The sequence below is a fragment of the Desarmillaria tabescens genome (genome assembly GCF_030435595.1).
Source record: "Desarmillaria tabescens strain CCBAS 213 chromosome Unknown EV420scaffold_45, whole genome shotgun sequence".
Classification (NCBI taxonomy): Eukaryota; Fungi; Basidiomycota; class Agaricomycetes; order Agaricales; family Physalacriaceae; genus Desarmillaria; species Desarmillaria tabescens.
The window spans coordinates 317,866-329,621 of NW_026848344.1; the positions used below are offsets into that span (position 1 = coordinate 317,866).

At 47.4% G+C, this 11,756-nt stretch overlaps 5 protein-coding genes across 5 annotated transcripts; 4 read left to right on the forward strand and 1 right to left on the reverse strand.

Moving 5' to 3' along the window:
* Positions 1-284: 284 nt before the first annotated feature.
* EV420DRAFT_1243439 (uncharacterized protein) lies at positions 285-509 on the forward strand (the record flags this gene model as incomplete). The annotated part of the gene is made up of 2 exons (XM_060466661.1): positions 285-372; positions 430-509. Coding segments are annotated over 2 exons (168 nt in total), but the record flags the coding sequence as incomplete, so codon positions are not given.
* A 1,348-nt stretch (positions 510-1,857) lies between these two features.
* EV420DRAFT_1751269 (uncharacterized protein) lies at positions 1,858-4,338 on the forward strand. The gene is made up of 9 exons (XM_060480362.1): positions 1,858-2,297; positions 2,357-2,436; positions 2,532-2,817; positions 2,880-3,141; positions 3,192-3,416; positions 3,437-3,507; positions 3,570-3,804; positions 3,865-3,992; positions 4,043-4,338. Exons 1-9 carry the CDS (start codon positions 2,169-2,171, stop codon positions 4,256-4,258), a joined length of 1,632 nt encoding a protein of 543 aa, XP_060326053.1. The 5' UTR covers positions 1,858-2,168; the 3' UTR covers positions 4,259-4,338.
* EV420DRAFT_1767675 (uncharacterized protein) lies at positions 4,339-5,199 on the reverse strand (the record flags this gene model as incomplete). Its single annotated transcript, XM_060480930.1, has 3 exons — positions 4,339-4,625; positions 4,687-4,837; positions 4,897-5,199. The coding sequence occupies 3 exons, from the start codon at positions 5,197-5,199 to the stop codon at positions 4,414-4,416; spliced, it is 666 nt and encodes a 221-aa protein (XP_060326054.1). The 3' UTR covers positions 4,339-4,413.
* Positions 5,200-5,504: 305 nt separating this feature from the next.
* EV420DRAFT_887063 (uncharacterized protein) lies at positions 5,505-6,063 on the forward strand. The gene is made up of 2 exons (XM_060483877.1): positions 5,505-5,979; positions 6,039-6,063. Exon 1 carries the CDS (start codon positions 5,629-5,631, stop codon positions 5,902-5,904), a length of 276 nt encoding a protein of 91 aa, XP_060326055.1. The 5' UTR covers positions 5,505-5,628; the 3' UTR covers positions 5,905-5,979; positions 6,039-6,063.
* Positions 6,064-6,230: 167 nt separating this feature from the next.
* On the forward strand, positions 6,231-7,622 carry EV420DRAFT_887057 (uncharacterized protein). Its single transcript, XM_060483876.1, has 3 exons — positions 6,231-6,594; positions 6,654-6,998; positions 7,051-7,622. The coding sequence occupies exons 1-3, from the start codon at positions 6,549-6,551 to the stop codon at positions 7,443-7,445; spliced, it is 786 nt and encodes a 261-aa protein (XP_060326056.1). The 5' UTR covers positions 6,231-6,548; the 3' UTR covers positions 7,446-7,622.
* The last annotated feature ends 4,134 nt before the right edge of the window (positions 7,623-11,756 follow it).

Genomic DNA, 11,756 nt, shown 5'->3' on the forward strand with positions numbered 1-11,756 from the left:
AATATTTGCCTAATCAGTGAGTTGCAGAGCACATGCCGCGCACCCCGCCCGAAGTGGAGCACTTCCCATCGATGCTGATCCCTCCCTACAGCTACGTTCCACCACATATCAACCGCAGTCGATATTCCTTCGATGTCTTCCGGCGTGATTGTGCTTCTGCCCCACTGAGGTATACTGCATTGCCTCCCTGCCTTCCGTACCAGCTGCAGTCCTGCTCACTGCCTCGCCACGAGTCTACGCCTATGTTAAGCGAAGAGGGAGAGAGCGTACTTGACGAGCAAGACAGGAAGCACGTCTGTACGGTGTGCAATAGGCGCTTCAATAGACCGAGTAGCCTCCGCATACATGCTAACACACATACCGGTGCTACACGTGAGTCACATTTCCTACCATTATAATGGTATTCCATTTCAAATTGTATGTCGGCAGCATTCCAATGTCCATTCCCCGGGTGCGGTAGGCAATTCAATGTGAACTCTAACATGCGCCGCCACTACCGAAACCATACCAACCCCGGCGCCGCATCCTGCGTCCCAGCTCCGTTGTCATCACCATCACCTCCCTCGTCTCGCCTTCACTCATCCCTTCTGTACCAGAAACATGACATAAACTTATCTAAACACATAAGGTTTCTGCCGCCACCATCGAATACGTCCTCTGATAATGAAGAGGTGTCCAGTTATAATTTTCGGCCCGTGATAGATCGCCGTTGCTCTCGCAGACGGGATGAGGAGAGAGACTTCGATGCACACTCTATCAGTGATGTTCATCCCACAAGGGATGCATATGATTATGGAGCAGCTGCGCCGGTGGTTTATTCTTATTCAAGGGCTCGTTGACCTGGTCCTAAACTCTATGGGTTCTCTTTGTTTCATTCTTGACCTTTTGTACATCTATGCTCTAATGCTTAATGCTTACCCACTGGATATACGCTGCATCGTTTTCCCCTTTGAATATAACGATCAATTCAAGTCATCAGGCACCAGCGAGAAATTGAATCTTTACGCTCATGCTTCGAGGACCTATACCTCCCTGACTGGGAGATTGCTGTTCATTTGAATACATCTGTTAGTACTTAGTTGCTGAAATCGCCTTGTTCCACTCAAGGCGTCATTGCCAAAGGGGACTACGAATGTTTGTTTGAAGTGAAAAAATTAATTAATTCACAGCGCCAGATGCCATAGAGAGATTTTTAAGCCGGTTTAGTGGGGAAAAAAACTGAGCTAGTGCATAAGTCAATGTGTGAAGGTTTTAGTAAAGTACGAACTTGTTTCTCCCTTGGATATCGTCATGATAAGAGAGAAATCGACTAGGAAAGGGCTCCTCTGCACGAAGGTATTGGTATCTTGGACGTATGTAAATCCGAGATATGCAAAACATAGTGAGCTGAGGAATATACGACAATCGTCTCTGAGCAGCGCTGAAAGATCTGTCGGAGAATCGACCCAAATCTTCTCAGCGTCGGTCTTGCGACCCATAGGGTTACTTGACGACGATGCCAGGACCTCCAAACTTTTGTTGTGTGATCGAAAATCCCAATGGTAAGACGTATTACCTTGAAGACTGAGATCTTTCACCAACGATGGGCCGTAGCGGCAGCCGTGCTTGGCTGGGTGCCGTCGGCGGCTGTCTCTGGTTACCACTAGGGCTTCGCACCGTCACCGTATAGTACGGTTATACGGGTGCCGTCATACAGGTACCGTACCCGTTCCGTCTGACAAAATAACTTGCCCAGAGACGGACGGTATATGGACATCCCGTATCCCGTTAGCAACCGTATAAACACGGCCGTCATACGGTAATCGACGGCCGTGTATGTATCTAAAAATAACCATCATCAGATCATGCTGTACGCGTGTTTGCTATACACTTAACATCGTACCACGATGTGCTGGCACCGCAAGCTCTTCAGCGCTACCACCCGATCTTCTTTCACTCGCTCTACTCAAGCTCTAATCCTTACCAGCATAGAATACTTTCTATTTCCTGCTTCTGCTGCCTCTATTCTACTACTGTTTCATCCTTTGAGTTTGACTACCCGCACATATTGCGCAATAATTTGGCCCCCGCTGGCCTGTGCATCTGTCAAATACTGCTGAATTTTAAGCCAGAGGAGTTCACGAAAGAGTCCTTTTTTTTTGCAGACTTACGACCGCATTCTGAGCATCATGACAGATAAGTGTGCCCTCGATGCCAACGGAAACTTGAAATCCCCCTCGAAAATCAATTTTATCATGATGCAGATGACGACGTGCCCATGGCAAGACCTGAAGCTGCTCCGAAGCCCCAAATATCAGGTATGTATTATTCAACGGCCGTCTATATACCCGTACCGTACCGTCAACCTAGTTCTAAGAGCCTTGACGGTACGGTTACGGACCAGCCGTCGCCCGTCACTGTACCGTGGCTATACGGCCGTATACCGTATACGGTACGGTGCGAAGCCCTAGTTACCACCACATTACGCCGCTGTCACATCCCGTGATAGACGACACAGTGTCACGGCACCTATCTGTTTTATTCTTGCCAAGCACCACCGAGGAAGAAGACGCAATGTCGCATCCGTATCAGCTGCCGCCGAAAACTCTGAGCGAGTCAACGTCTGTGAATCCGAGCGCAGGGTCAGACTGCGACCCTGAAATCGACATTAACTGGGTTCTGTATTCGCCCGGCCATCCGTTTGACTGCGTGCTAGTAACTTCGATGAAGAAACAACAGATGGCTCTACCCTTCGGACATCTGCGAGCATTCTTCAAGATACTCCTCCGTAGGGAAGCACAACGTGCCATGGAGCCTGAAAGAATTCGCTTTTGGAAGGTACGCGACTTTCATGATTGGTCTTATTACGTGGTACTGAATATATCATATCTCACCTGCAGCCAAAAGAAAACCTCTCCATCTTTCAGGTATCTCAAGGCTGGACAGCCAATCTCAGTAATCTTAGCGATATCGCCACAGAGCTGCCATTGCCGGCTAAATTTCGCCTCGTTGCACCTAAACAGAGTGCAGTCGACGATGGCTCAGGAAACGTCCACGTTATAGTCACCATCAATCCTAAGCTGAACCTTATCGAAGAGGAGGGTTCTGAATGCAGGCAAGCGGCTGCGCCGCCGCCGCTGTTTCCGAATCCCATATATAAGGGTGTGTTAACTTCTACTTCTTACGCTGTTGTTACTGATATGATTAATCAGAACCACAAAATTCCACACTTCACGAACCACAATTGGAAGTCGCCGAGCCTCAGGCGAACGCACAGGAACAGGCTCCGATACCACAAATTGTCGATGATCTTTATGTTGCCGACGAAAATGTTCCCATCGATACCACGGCGCAGTCAACAGCAGCCGCGTGTATATATAACACGACAAGCGCCAATACAGAGAACGGGACCGCAAGCGCTGCAACTTCTTCGGCAAGTAATGTAGGACAAGTTCAGGAAACCACCACAAGAGGAGAGAAAAGGAAAAGAAGCCCCGCAAAGTCAAGTTGGAAAAGAATCGACTGAGAGTGTGTACCACCGTCATATGTGGCGTCTTCGTATTCCGACAAGTGCTAACCCTTTTGATCAGCACGAGCGGAATGTACTGCGCGCAGCGAGGCATACATTGCGAATCGAGGCACCGCCAGGGGTCCAAATCATCTTACCGGAGAAAGTACCTCCACATAACAGGAAAGAGATGGATCTTGAGAAAGCTAGGATTATGAACGAAGTTAATTCCTCAGAAAACCAAGTCATCTTCCTTGAGCCCAACAAGACTTTTCCGGGTCTCGCTGGCAGTCCTCCGAGCTGCTCCGTTTGCAAAGGTAGGTCGATTTGATTTGTTGACTGCGTTCTTCCTGCTTATGTTCCGTTTCTTTCTACAGAACCTGTACAGGGGCTACCCGCAGCTGGAATTCTCGGGTTCAAAAGAATCTGTTTCGGCGGATTCAAGGCCTTTCGCATTGTCCCTGGAGAAAGCACCTATGACGCCGATGAGCGGAACGAGAAAACAGTATGTTTTAAGCGGTTTGTTGATATCAGACTGACAAGTGGTACACCCAGTTAAAGGATCGCGTACTGAAGCGCAGTTCTTATTACCACTGGTCCTGTTTCAAGGATATCCAAAAGAAACACTACCCAGAGAAACCTCCGCTTCGCCACGTTTCGGTGGATTCTCAGAATTGGGAAAAGGTGCTCAATGATATCAAAGTGTCTACCGGAGGAAAGGAAGGCGAGGACGGTAGCAAGGAAGCTACGTCCAGCCAGACTGCAATTTAAGTCAGTTACTACAATTCTGTGATAGAATTTATGTCTTCATCGCGTAACTTCGTGGAGCTTCCGATCTCAAGAACCGAGCCCGTAAAATCCTCTTACCCAAATTGATTTGATCAAAATCGTAAATGACAATAGCAGCTACAGTGAATGCAAACAACCTAGGGCAATATGATCAGGCCATTAGCTCTGTATGATGCGTTACGATGTCGGCGAGGCTGAATGTTCACAGGTGCACATGCAGCGTTCACAAACGCGCAAGTATGCATCAAGAAATCCTGACCGTCCATGCATAGTTCTTCCAGCCTATCAAGATCAAAGGGGGAAATCGTTCCTTCCGTGGCCGTAATCCAAGCAGCAGCTCGCTCGATATCTGTATGAATATAATGTAAGATTGTTATAACCAGACGGAGCTCACGAATGGGAATACTTACCAATCTTGTAAACCTTCCCCGCAGGAGAACGTAGTATGAAATATGCGATATCCGGCAGCTGTGGGTCCTGAGCAGTGCCGTTCCGGAAGGCTACGCCCATGATACCGCCAAAGAAGGCAGTCTCGAGGCGATATCCAGCGTCAGCTTCACACTCCACATAGCATTGGGTCAATTCTGTGATGCCAAAGTGGTAGGCAGTACTAGCAGTACCACAGCGAAGAATTCTAAGCCCGGCGTGGCACTTTGTTCACTGACAGCGGTTGAAAAGCAATTGTCGATTCGGATGTTGATAACTGGAGAACAAAAGCGATATTTATCGTTTGTATGTACGGAGACAATGGGAGGATATTCGTTGGCCAGGAATGAAGACATTTCGGGGCCCACTTTATCATGCGCGCTTTGGTCGAAAGACATGATCGGGGCAATAAGTTTCCAGCCTTCGGAGGCGACAAACCTGTCACGGATGCGATGTGACAGCAGTGAAATGGGAGAAGTCGATGGTTCTATGATCATCGTAGTTTTTCCTGGGAAAACTGAGAGTTGGGCTTCAATGCCCTTCAAGCAATCATGGGACCGATCAGACTGAACTGTGGCCTAAGGCCTTGGAGCAGTCAGGATCATCAAAACCTTGATGGTAAAGAGATAATAGGCAGAGCAGAAGGAGCGAGACTCTTTCGAATCACGTAGCAGAATTATCAGTACGTGGTCTGGGGCTCAGGCGGTTCATTGTGATGGTCGCAAAGTTTTGATTCGTGAAGCTTCTGGTAAACAAAAGCATACAATGCGTCACTTTCCTCGGTCCTATTTTTGGCTCCTTACTTCCATGTTCACTTTCTAGTTTTTCGAATCCCGTATCGCGGAATCCTTGGCTCGATTTCTGCCCATCTTCATTCGTCGTTATTGAACGTTGCGCGTACGACCCGTCTTGGTACATCTTGGAATATGAGCGCTAGCCTTAGGCCTGTTCGCTTATTGCGGATCTTATGTGGATCTGTACGAATGATGGCCTTGACAATGCCAGTTGTAAAGAGGATGCGAAGATGGATGTTTCTGTATATAATGCAGCTTCCTGATTATAAGTTAAACAAGGTGTTTCTGTCCATGAGCTTTGTTTCCGAATACGTCCCCCCGTTCGATCGCCTCGTTCTGCTGCTCTTTTGCGGCTTCGGCAGAAGTATGTCTTTAGCACAGTTCGTGCTAATTTTGACTGTAGATTAAAATCCTCACTTATACCTCCGAATATTCATTAACGTACAGATCCGATATGGATAAATCTGGCTTAACAGAACGAAGGTATGCGCTATTTCTGCATCTCGTATGGCTGTTCTTGAACGATGATCCTGTTATCCAAGTGTGCTGATGATCGTCATGACGGAGAAAGTTCTGTATGCGCGTCATTGATGTAGGACGTTGTGTTAATGGTGGCTGGCTAGTTGTGCCTTGTCAAGGCACAACGTCGAAAGCTCATTGATGATTTATGTGTAAACGGAATGCCGATCTCTGGGTAGTATACCTGAAGGTATTTGATGAGTCGTTTTTGATCTGGCTCTCTTTTAGGTTTCATCGAAAACTTAAATACCTTAGTCTTTCTACGACTATGGACCGTGGCGGCATAGATATCCGACGACGTAGTCCCTAAAAGTCCGGCATACCCGGCACACCCGCGAGCGTTGACGTCAAACCGTCTATTAGTGTCTAGACGTCCATTGATGATGGGTCCACATCCGCACGAAAGGGGATTTGCCCTGAAAATACATCCAGATCGGGTCAATTTCGGCATTGCAGATATTCGCCGATCTTGAATGAACATCACTATATAACCGTGCCGTCGCTGTTTTCCTCCTTCCACTACACCACTGAATATGAACATGGCAGTGTCTCTCCCAAGCATACACGAGATGTTTCCAGGTATTTCTTTCTTCATCCTTACCATCTTGAACGATTATTAGCTGACTAAGAGCCTTTAGAGCATCTGCTGCGCAACCCGCCCGATGTCCGTCACGCCCCACCCACGCTGATTCATTCCCATGCCCGCCACCCGCCACCGTCCAACAGCGAGCCACAATACTCTTTCAATGTTCTTCGGTCCGAGCCCGCCTCTACCTCCCTTAAACACATTACCTCGACACTTTCTCTCCCTTATGAATCGCAGTCGCCACGACGTGGTGACACCAAGAGTCTCTTGGCAGGTGAAAACGACGATGACACGCTCGCCAAGGAAGACGGGAAGCACGTCTGCAAGACATGTAATAAGTCTTTCAATAGGCCAAGTAGTCTGAGGATACATGTTAATACGCATACCGGTGCTACACGTAAGTCACATTCATATTATACTGACGTTCAATTTCTAACTCATGTCGGTAGCATTCCGATGTCCATTCCCCGGATGCGGTAGGCAATTCAATGTGAATTCCAACATGCGCCGCCACTACCGAAATCATACCAACCCCGGCGCCGCATCTTTCGTCCCTGTTCACTCCCCATCATCGCCTCGACAATCCCCTTTCTCGTCTCCCCTGCCCCCGTATCATCCCTACCAGAAGCGTCTCATAAACAAATCGGAGTACGTGTGGCACCCTGCGTCGTCTTCGAGTACGTCCTCAGATGACGAGGAGGAGTCAAGCCAGCAACCTCATTCGGTGTGGGGAGAGCGTTACTCCAGTGTGCATGATGGGAGAGAATCTGATAGGCGCCGACTGAGTAATGTACGTACCACTAGGGAACAGTATACTCGCTCTATGGCTTCACCGGCGAGATAATCGAGAGGATCCTTGACCTAGTCCTATGACTTGTACTTTTGCAACACTCACGTTCTACTGCTTGACGGTTTCATGTACTGAGCTACTTACGAACTCTATCAATCACGCTGAATATCGGATTGCGTACTACACCGAGTATCAGATGGAGAACTAGCTCGTTTTGCTCGTTACATATCCCCAAGTCTCCGACTCGGTGTCCGGGTGCTATTCATTCATAGCTAACTCGATTCCTCATCCGAGTGGTTCTTACCCGGATTCGTATCAGCGCTTCTTATCATTCCAGGAATGGAATTCGTTTATCGTGGGGTGGGTTATGACGTTTTGTTCAAAGTCCAGAGAGGAGTTTATGGAGGTTATCTGCCTGTCGCCTGCAGGGACGTGATATTAGAACAGACGGTTGACGTGGGCGCTACAAGTGCCTGACGACCAGTCGGTTCCGGGTACCCGGCATTATACCGCAAATCATCTCCATCAAGTGGGAAGAAGCCAATCAGTGAAATTGAATTTAAGTCTGACATACAGTTACGAGGACGGCGGGCGAGTATCTCATAAATCTAGCTACATATCAGTAATGATACATGTTGAAGGGAGAGACACCTTCGAGTGGAAGAGATTTCGGGGCAACTTTAAAGAAAAGTGGGAACGGTCTGAGGTCTGAAAAGCAGCGGTTGGAATAAACCTACATGCCTCAGCGAACGTCGGCAGTGGCGTCATTAATTGGGTAAGATAACAATGATTGTCGATGGGCCACTAATAAATGGAAGAAGCCAAGAGAACAGCCGCTCGCTACTAGGCTTGGAGTCAAGAGGTGGGGAAGGAGAGAGTGGCGTCGCGGAAGGTGGCTGTAAGGTTAAAGTTCACGAGCATAAGGACGAAAGAAGCGTCGAAAAAGGGCAGTGCTGAGAATGAAAGGCGACAATTAACGAGGTGCAGGGTCGAGACTGAGAAGAAGATCGCACAGAAGGCCGTGGCGGTGACGCTATCCAGAAAATAAGCGAAGCCAGGGCCTTGGAACAGACTGAGCGTACATGTTCGGATTACGTGATTTTTGCCACTTGAACGGGAACCGCCACCTTAGCGGGCGTCGTACCTCAAGTACGAAGGGCTGGCAGACCGCGGACTGTTTTCTTTCCGTCAAGTCCTCTACACATGCTCAGGAAGTAACAAGACAACTTGTCAAGTAAATTCCACTCGTGCCAGTGCGTGAACTGGTACACAATGGTCTTTATCAAGGTGCAACGCAACGTTTATCCTACCCGCGACAAAAAAGTCCGAGTTACCACCTCGGCGTTTGTAAATGTGCTATTCCAAGTCAGAAAATTCCGACTTGATGCATGGGCGCACAAGTACCACTGGGTATCTTGGTTCTCGTGACCGGCTACAACCACAGTACGTGATTGTTGGATCTCATAGTACTCAATAGCAAGTACACGGACTTCGACATGAGGAACTGCGTATTGAATGATGATCCACCATCACTCATACCCATCATCATCGTCCGGATGCTATATACTCATACTCCGCCGTATCGATCCCCACTGATTTCTATCTGCCGTGGTATCGACGATACCTCGCTTCCCGAGGAACTCATGTTATCCACGCGCCGATCCTCACAGGAATAAAATCTGCAACTCTCATTCGCATCCGCGTTCTTTAGTAGACTGTTTCCTCCGACTCGCCTTTGATTCCAAACACATGAATCGAGTGGTGGAGGATCCAAATTTAAAGCATATTTCCACCTCAAATTTACTCTTCAATTTGACCTCATTTACTCCCGCCTCCTCTTCTCGTTATAGTACATATGAAAAATTTCATGATAAATGACGCAACAATTGAATAGAGATCCAGTCCCCCCTGGGTTGGGATCTGCCGTATAATCAGCCTTGACTGCGCATCTGCATCCATTCCCTCCGCACTCAGAACGAATTCAGTACTCTGCGTCAGTGATCCTTCTCCCGTTAGTATGTGCTGGAAATCGATCTGGTTGTTATATATTTGCCAACTCCCGTCCCTATGGCTTTGGTTTAAAAGAAGATCTTTACCGCCCTCCTTATCATTCGAAACGAGGCCATACTTAGAGACTGGTGGTTGCCGACGATCACGATCTGCATTGATCTATCGGAACTCCCTTTTCAACGATGTCCCGACTCGAAATTGGAAGTTCGTCATCGGATCTGCATTTACCCTTGTTTCTTCATGTATTATTCTTGACGATAGATCCCGACTCTCACTTATACATCTTTGCCGCGACACAAATCCCCGTGACGTTGATGACTCTAATAGGTTAAGGTCGTCCTTGTAACTTAAGTTTCGACAAGAGGTGTTCCAGAACCTCCGGTCTGTAGTCATTGCCATACAGGAGACCAGGCCTGGATCCAGCATGCGGGTCTATCCTGATCAATCCAAGGCTCGGAGGCCAGGTGTAACTGTTTTAGCTAGAGCTGCTACACTGTAACAGGTCGGTTGACTGATCATAACTATCGTAACCACTGTACATCACTGGCGAATGCTTAGTTCGCTGAGTGACGCGCCATTTCTTGAGTTTGAAAACAAAGGATCTACATTTGTGATTCAATTGAGAACCACATTCGGGCTCTCTGATCTCCCTTGCGTTATGTGGACAGAACATCTTTTTTCTCGCGATCACCGTGATGAAGACAAGTTCCGAGTTCCGAGGAAAAAGGCGGACGGAGCCAGGAACAGCTATAACGAAATACGAAATACGGAGGGATCTAGCAACTGAACAATTGACGTGGGGCATCGGAGTTTTCCAGATGCGGGGAAGGCGGGAGATACCGAAACAAATTGCAATATGGACAAGTCATCGACGAAGCGACCTTAGTCTGCGAGTTCCCCACGATATTTCGATGAAAGGATACCTTTTCGGCTTTATATATTCACAGTTATTCATAGTAATAGTGATATCAACAACGCGCAGAGCAGCTAATTGACGAAAATTCAGCATGAGTCGAAATGAGGGGGTGCCTGACAACCAGTCGGTTCCGGCTATCCGGAAATCACTGAGGGTCAAATCACCTAATCATTTCCGTCGTCGAGGAGGGGCCAATATTTAAGAGCCTGTTCGGCAACATTGATGTGCGAATTAATGTGCTGTTTAAATACCGGATAGTAAATACACCGGATGTGACCATGCTGTGACTCAGGAGTGTTAACAGATCTGGTTCGGCACCCTGATACCGTGCTCACTGCCACTCTACTCAGCTTGCTGCTTGCATGGCGTATTTTTCATGATATACACCATGTACATGTATGCTAAAATAGAATTATTAAAACATTTCCATATGCACAACAAAGAATGTCTCAAAAAAACAACAAAAAAAATGCAAATAATCATTTTCATAGTCACATGGGGCAGTGGAGAGTGGGCGGGATAGTGGCGGAATGTTGACTAGTGAGGGCGGGAAACGACGAAGAAGGGTCTACGACGTCGATGTCGGAGCTGTGTCCGAAGTTTTCCGATAGTTGTGCCAATCTGGCAATCACGCGGAGTTTTCCGAAGTAACGCCATAATTTCATGCGGTATTTAAATTGCACATTAATTCTGTACCGAATAGGCTCTAAGTGAAGTGGTCGCCGAGCCGTGAGAAAGCTAGTAAGACCCGGTAACAAGAATTATGAAAGCACTGTGTGATAGATCCTTGCATTGTCATAGACTCATAGTCCAATGTTCCAGCAGTTTGAAAATTAAAAAAAAAAAAAAATTAGACGGCGATAGGTGCTAAGTCGAACCGCCGGTGAGAACTGAAGAAAAGGTGTGGGCGCATCAAGTCTCAATTTCTTCCATTGATGTTGAGAATGTGGTGGCAACCAACTTTTCCCAAGCATAGCGGCTCGCAGTCAAAGGTGGATAAGCTATTCGGAGGCGGCGAGCCAAGAATTGGGGTGCCCAGTACCCATATACATAGCCTCTTTAATCGATGGTCAGCGTGCCATCCAACTTGGACGGGCGAAATAAGAAGATCATAAACTGGTAAATGTAATGTATATGTTTGCTAGCCCACTAGTTATTGAGACCTGAAGGTAACCAGGAAGAGAGAAGCGGCGTCAATGGAAAATGCTTCATACTGGATCTCCGAAAGTAAAGCTCGCGAGCATATGGTCAAAGAACATAGAAGTAACTGACAGGAGTCAAAAATGGGCGCTTGAAGTGCAGAGAACAGGTGTAAAAGTCAGATATTGACACAGATAAGTTCGGTAAGATTTTCGGTGAGGAATTATTGATTTATTGTTGATAATTCAAGCTTGTAAGGCAGTTATAAGTCCATATCAGCAAGGAGAGAAGGAGCAGGA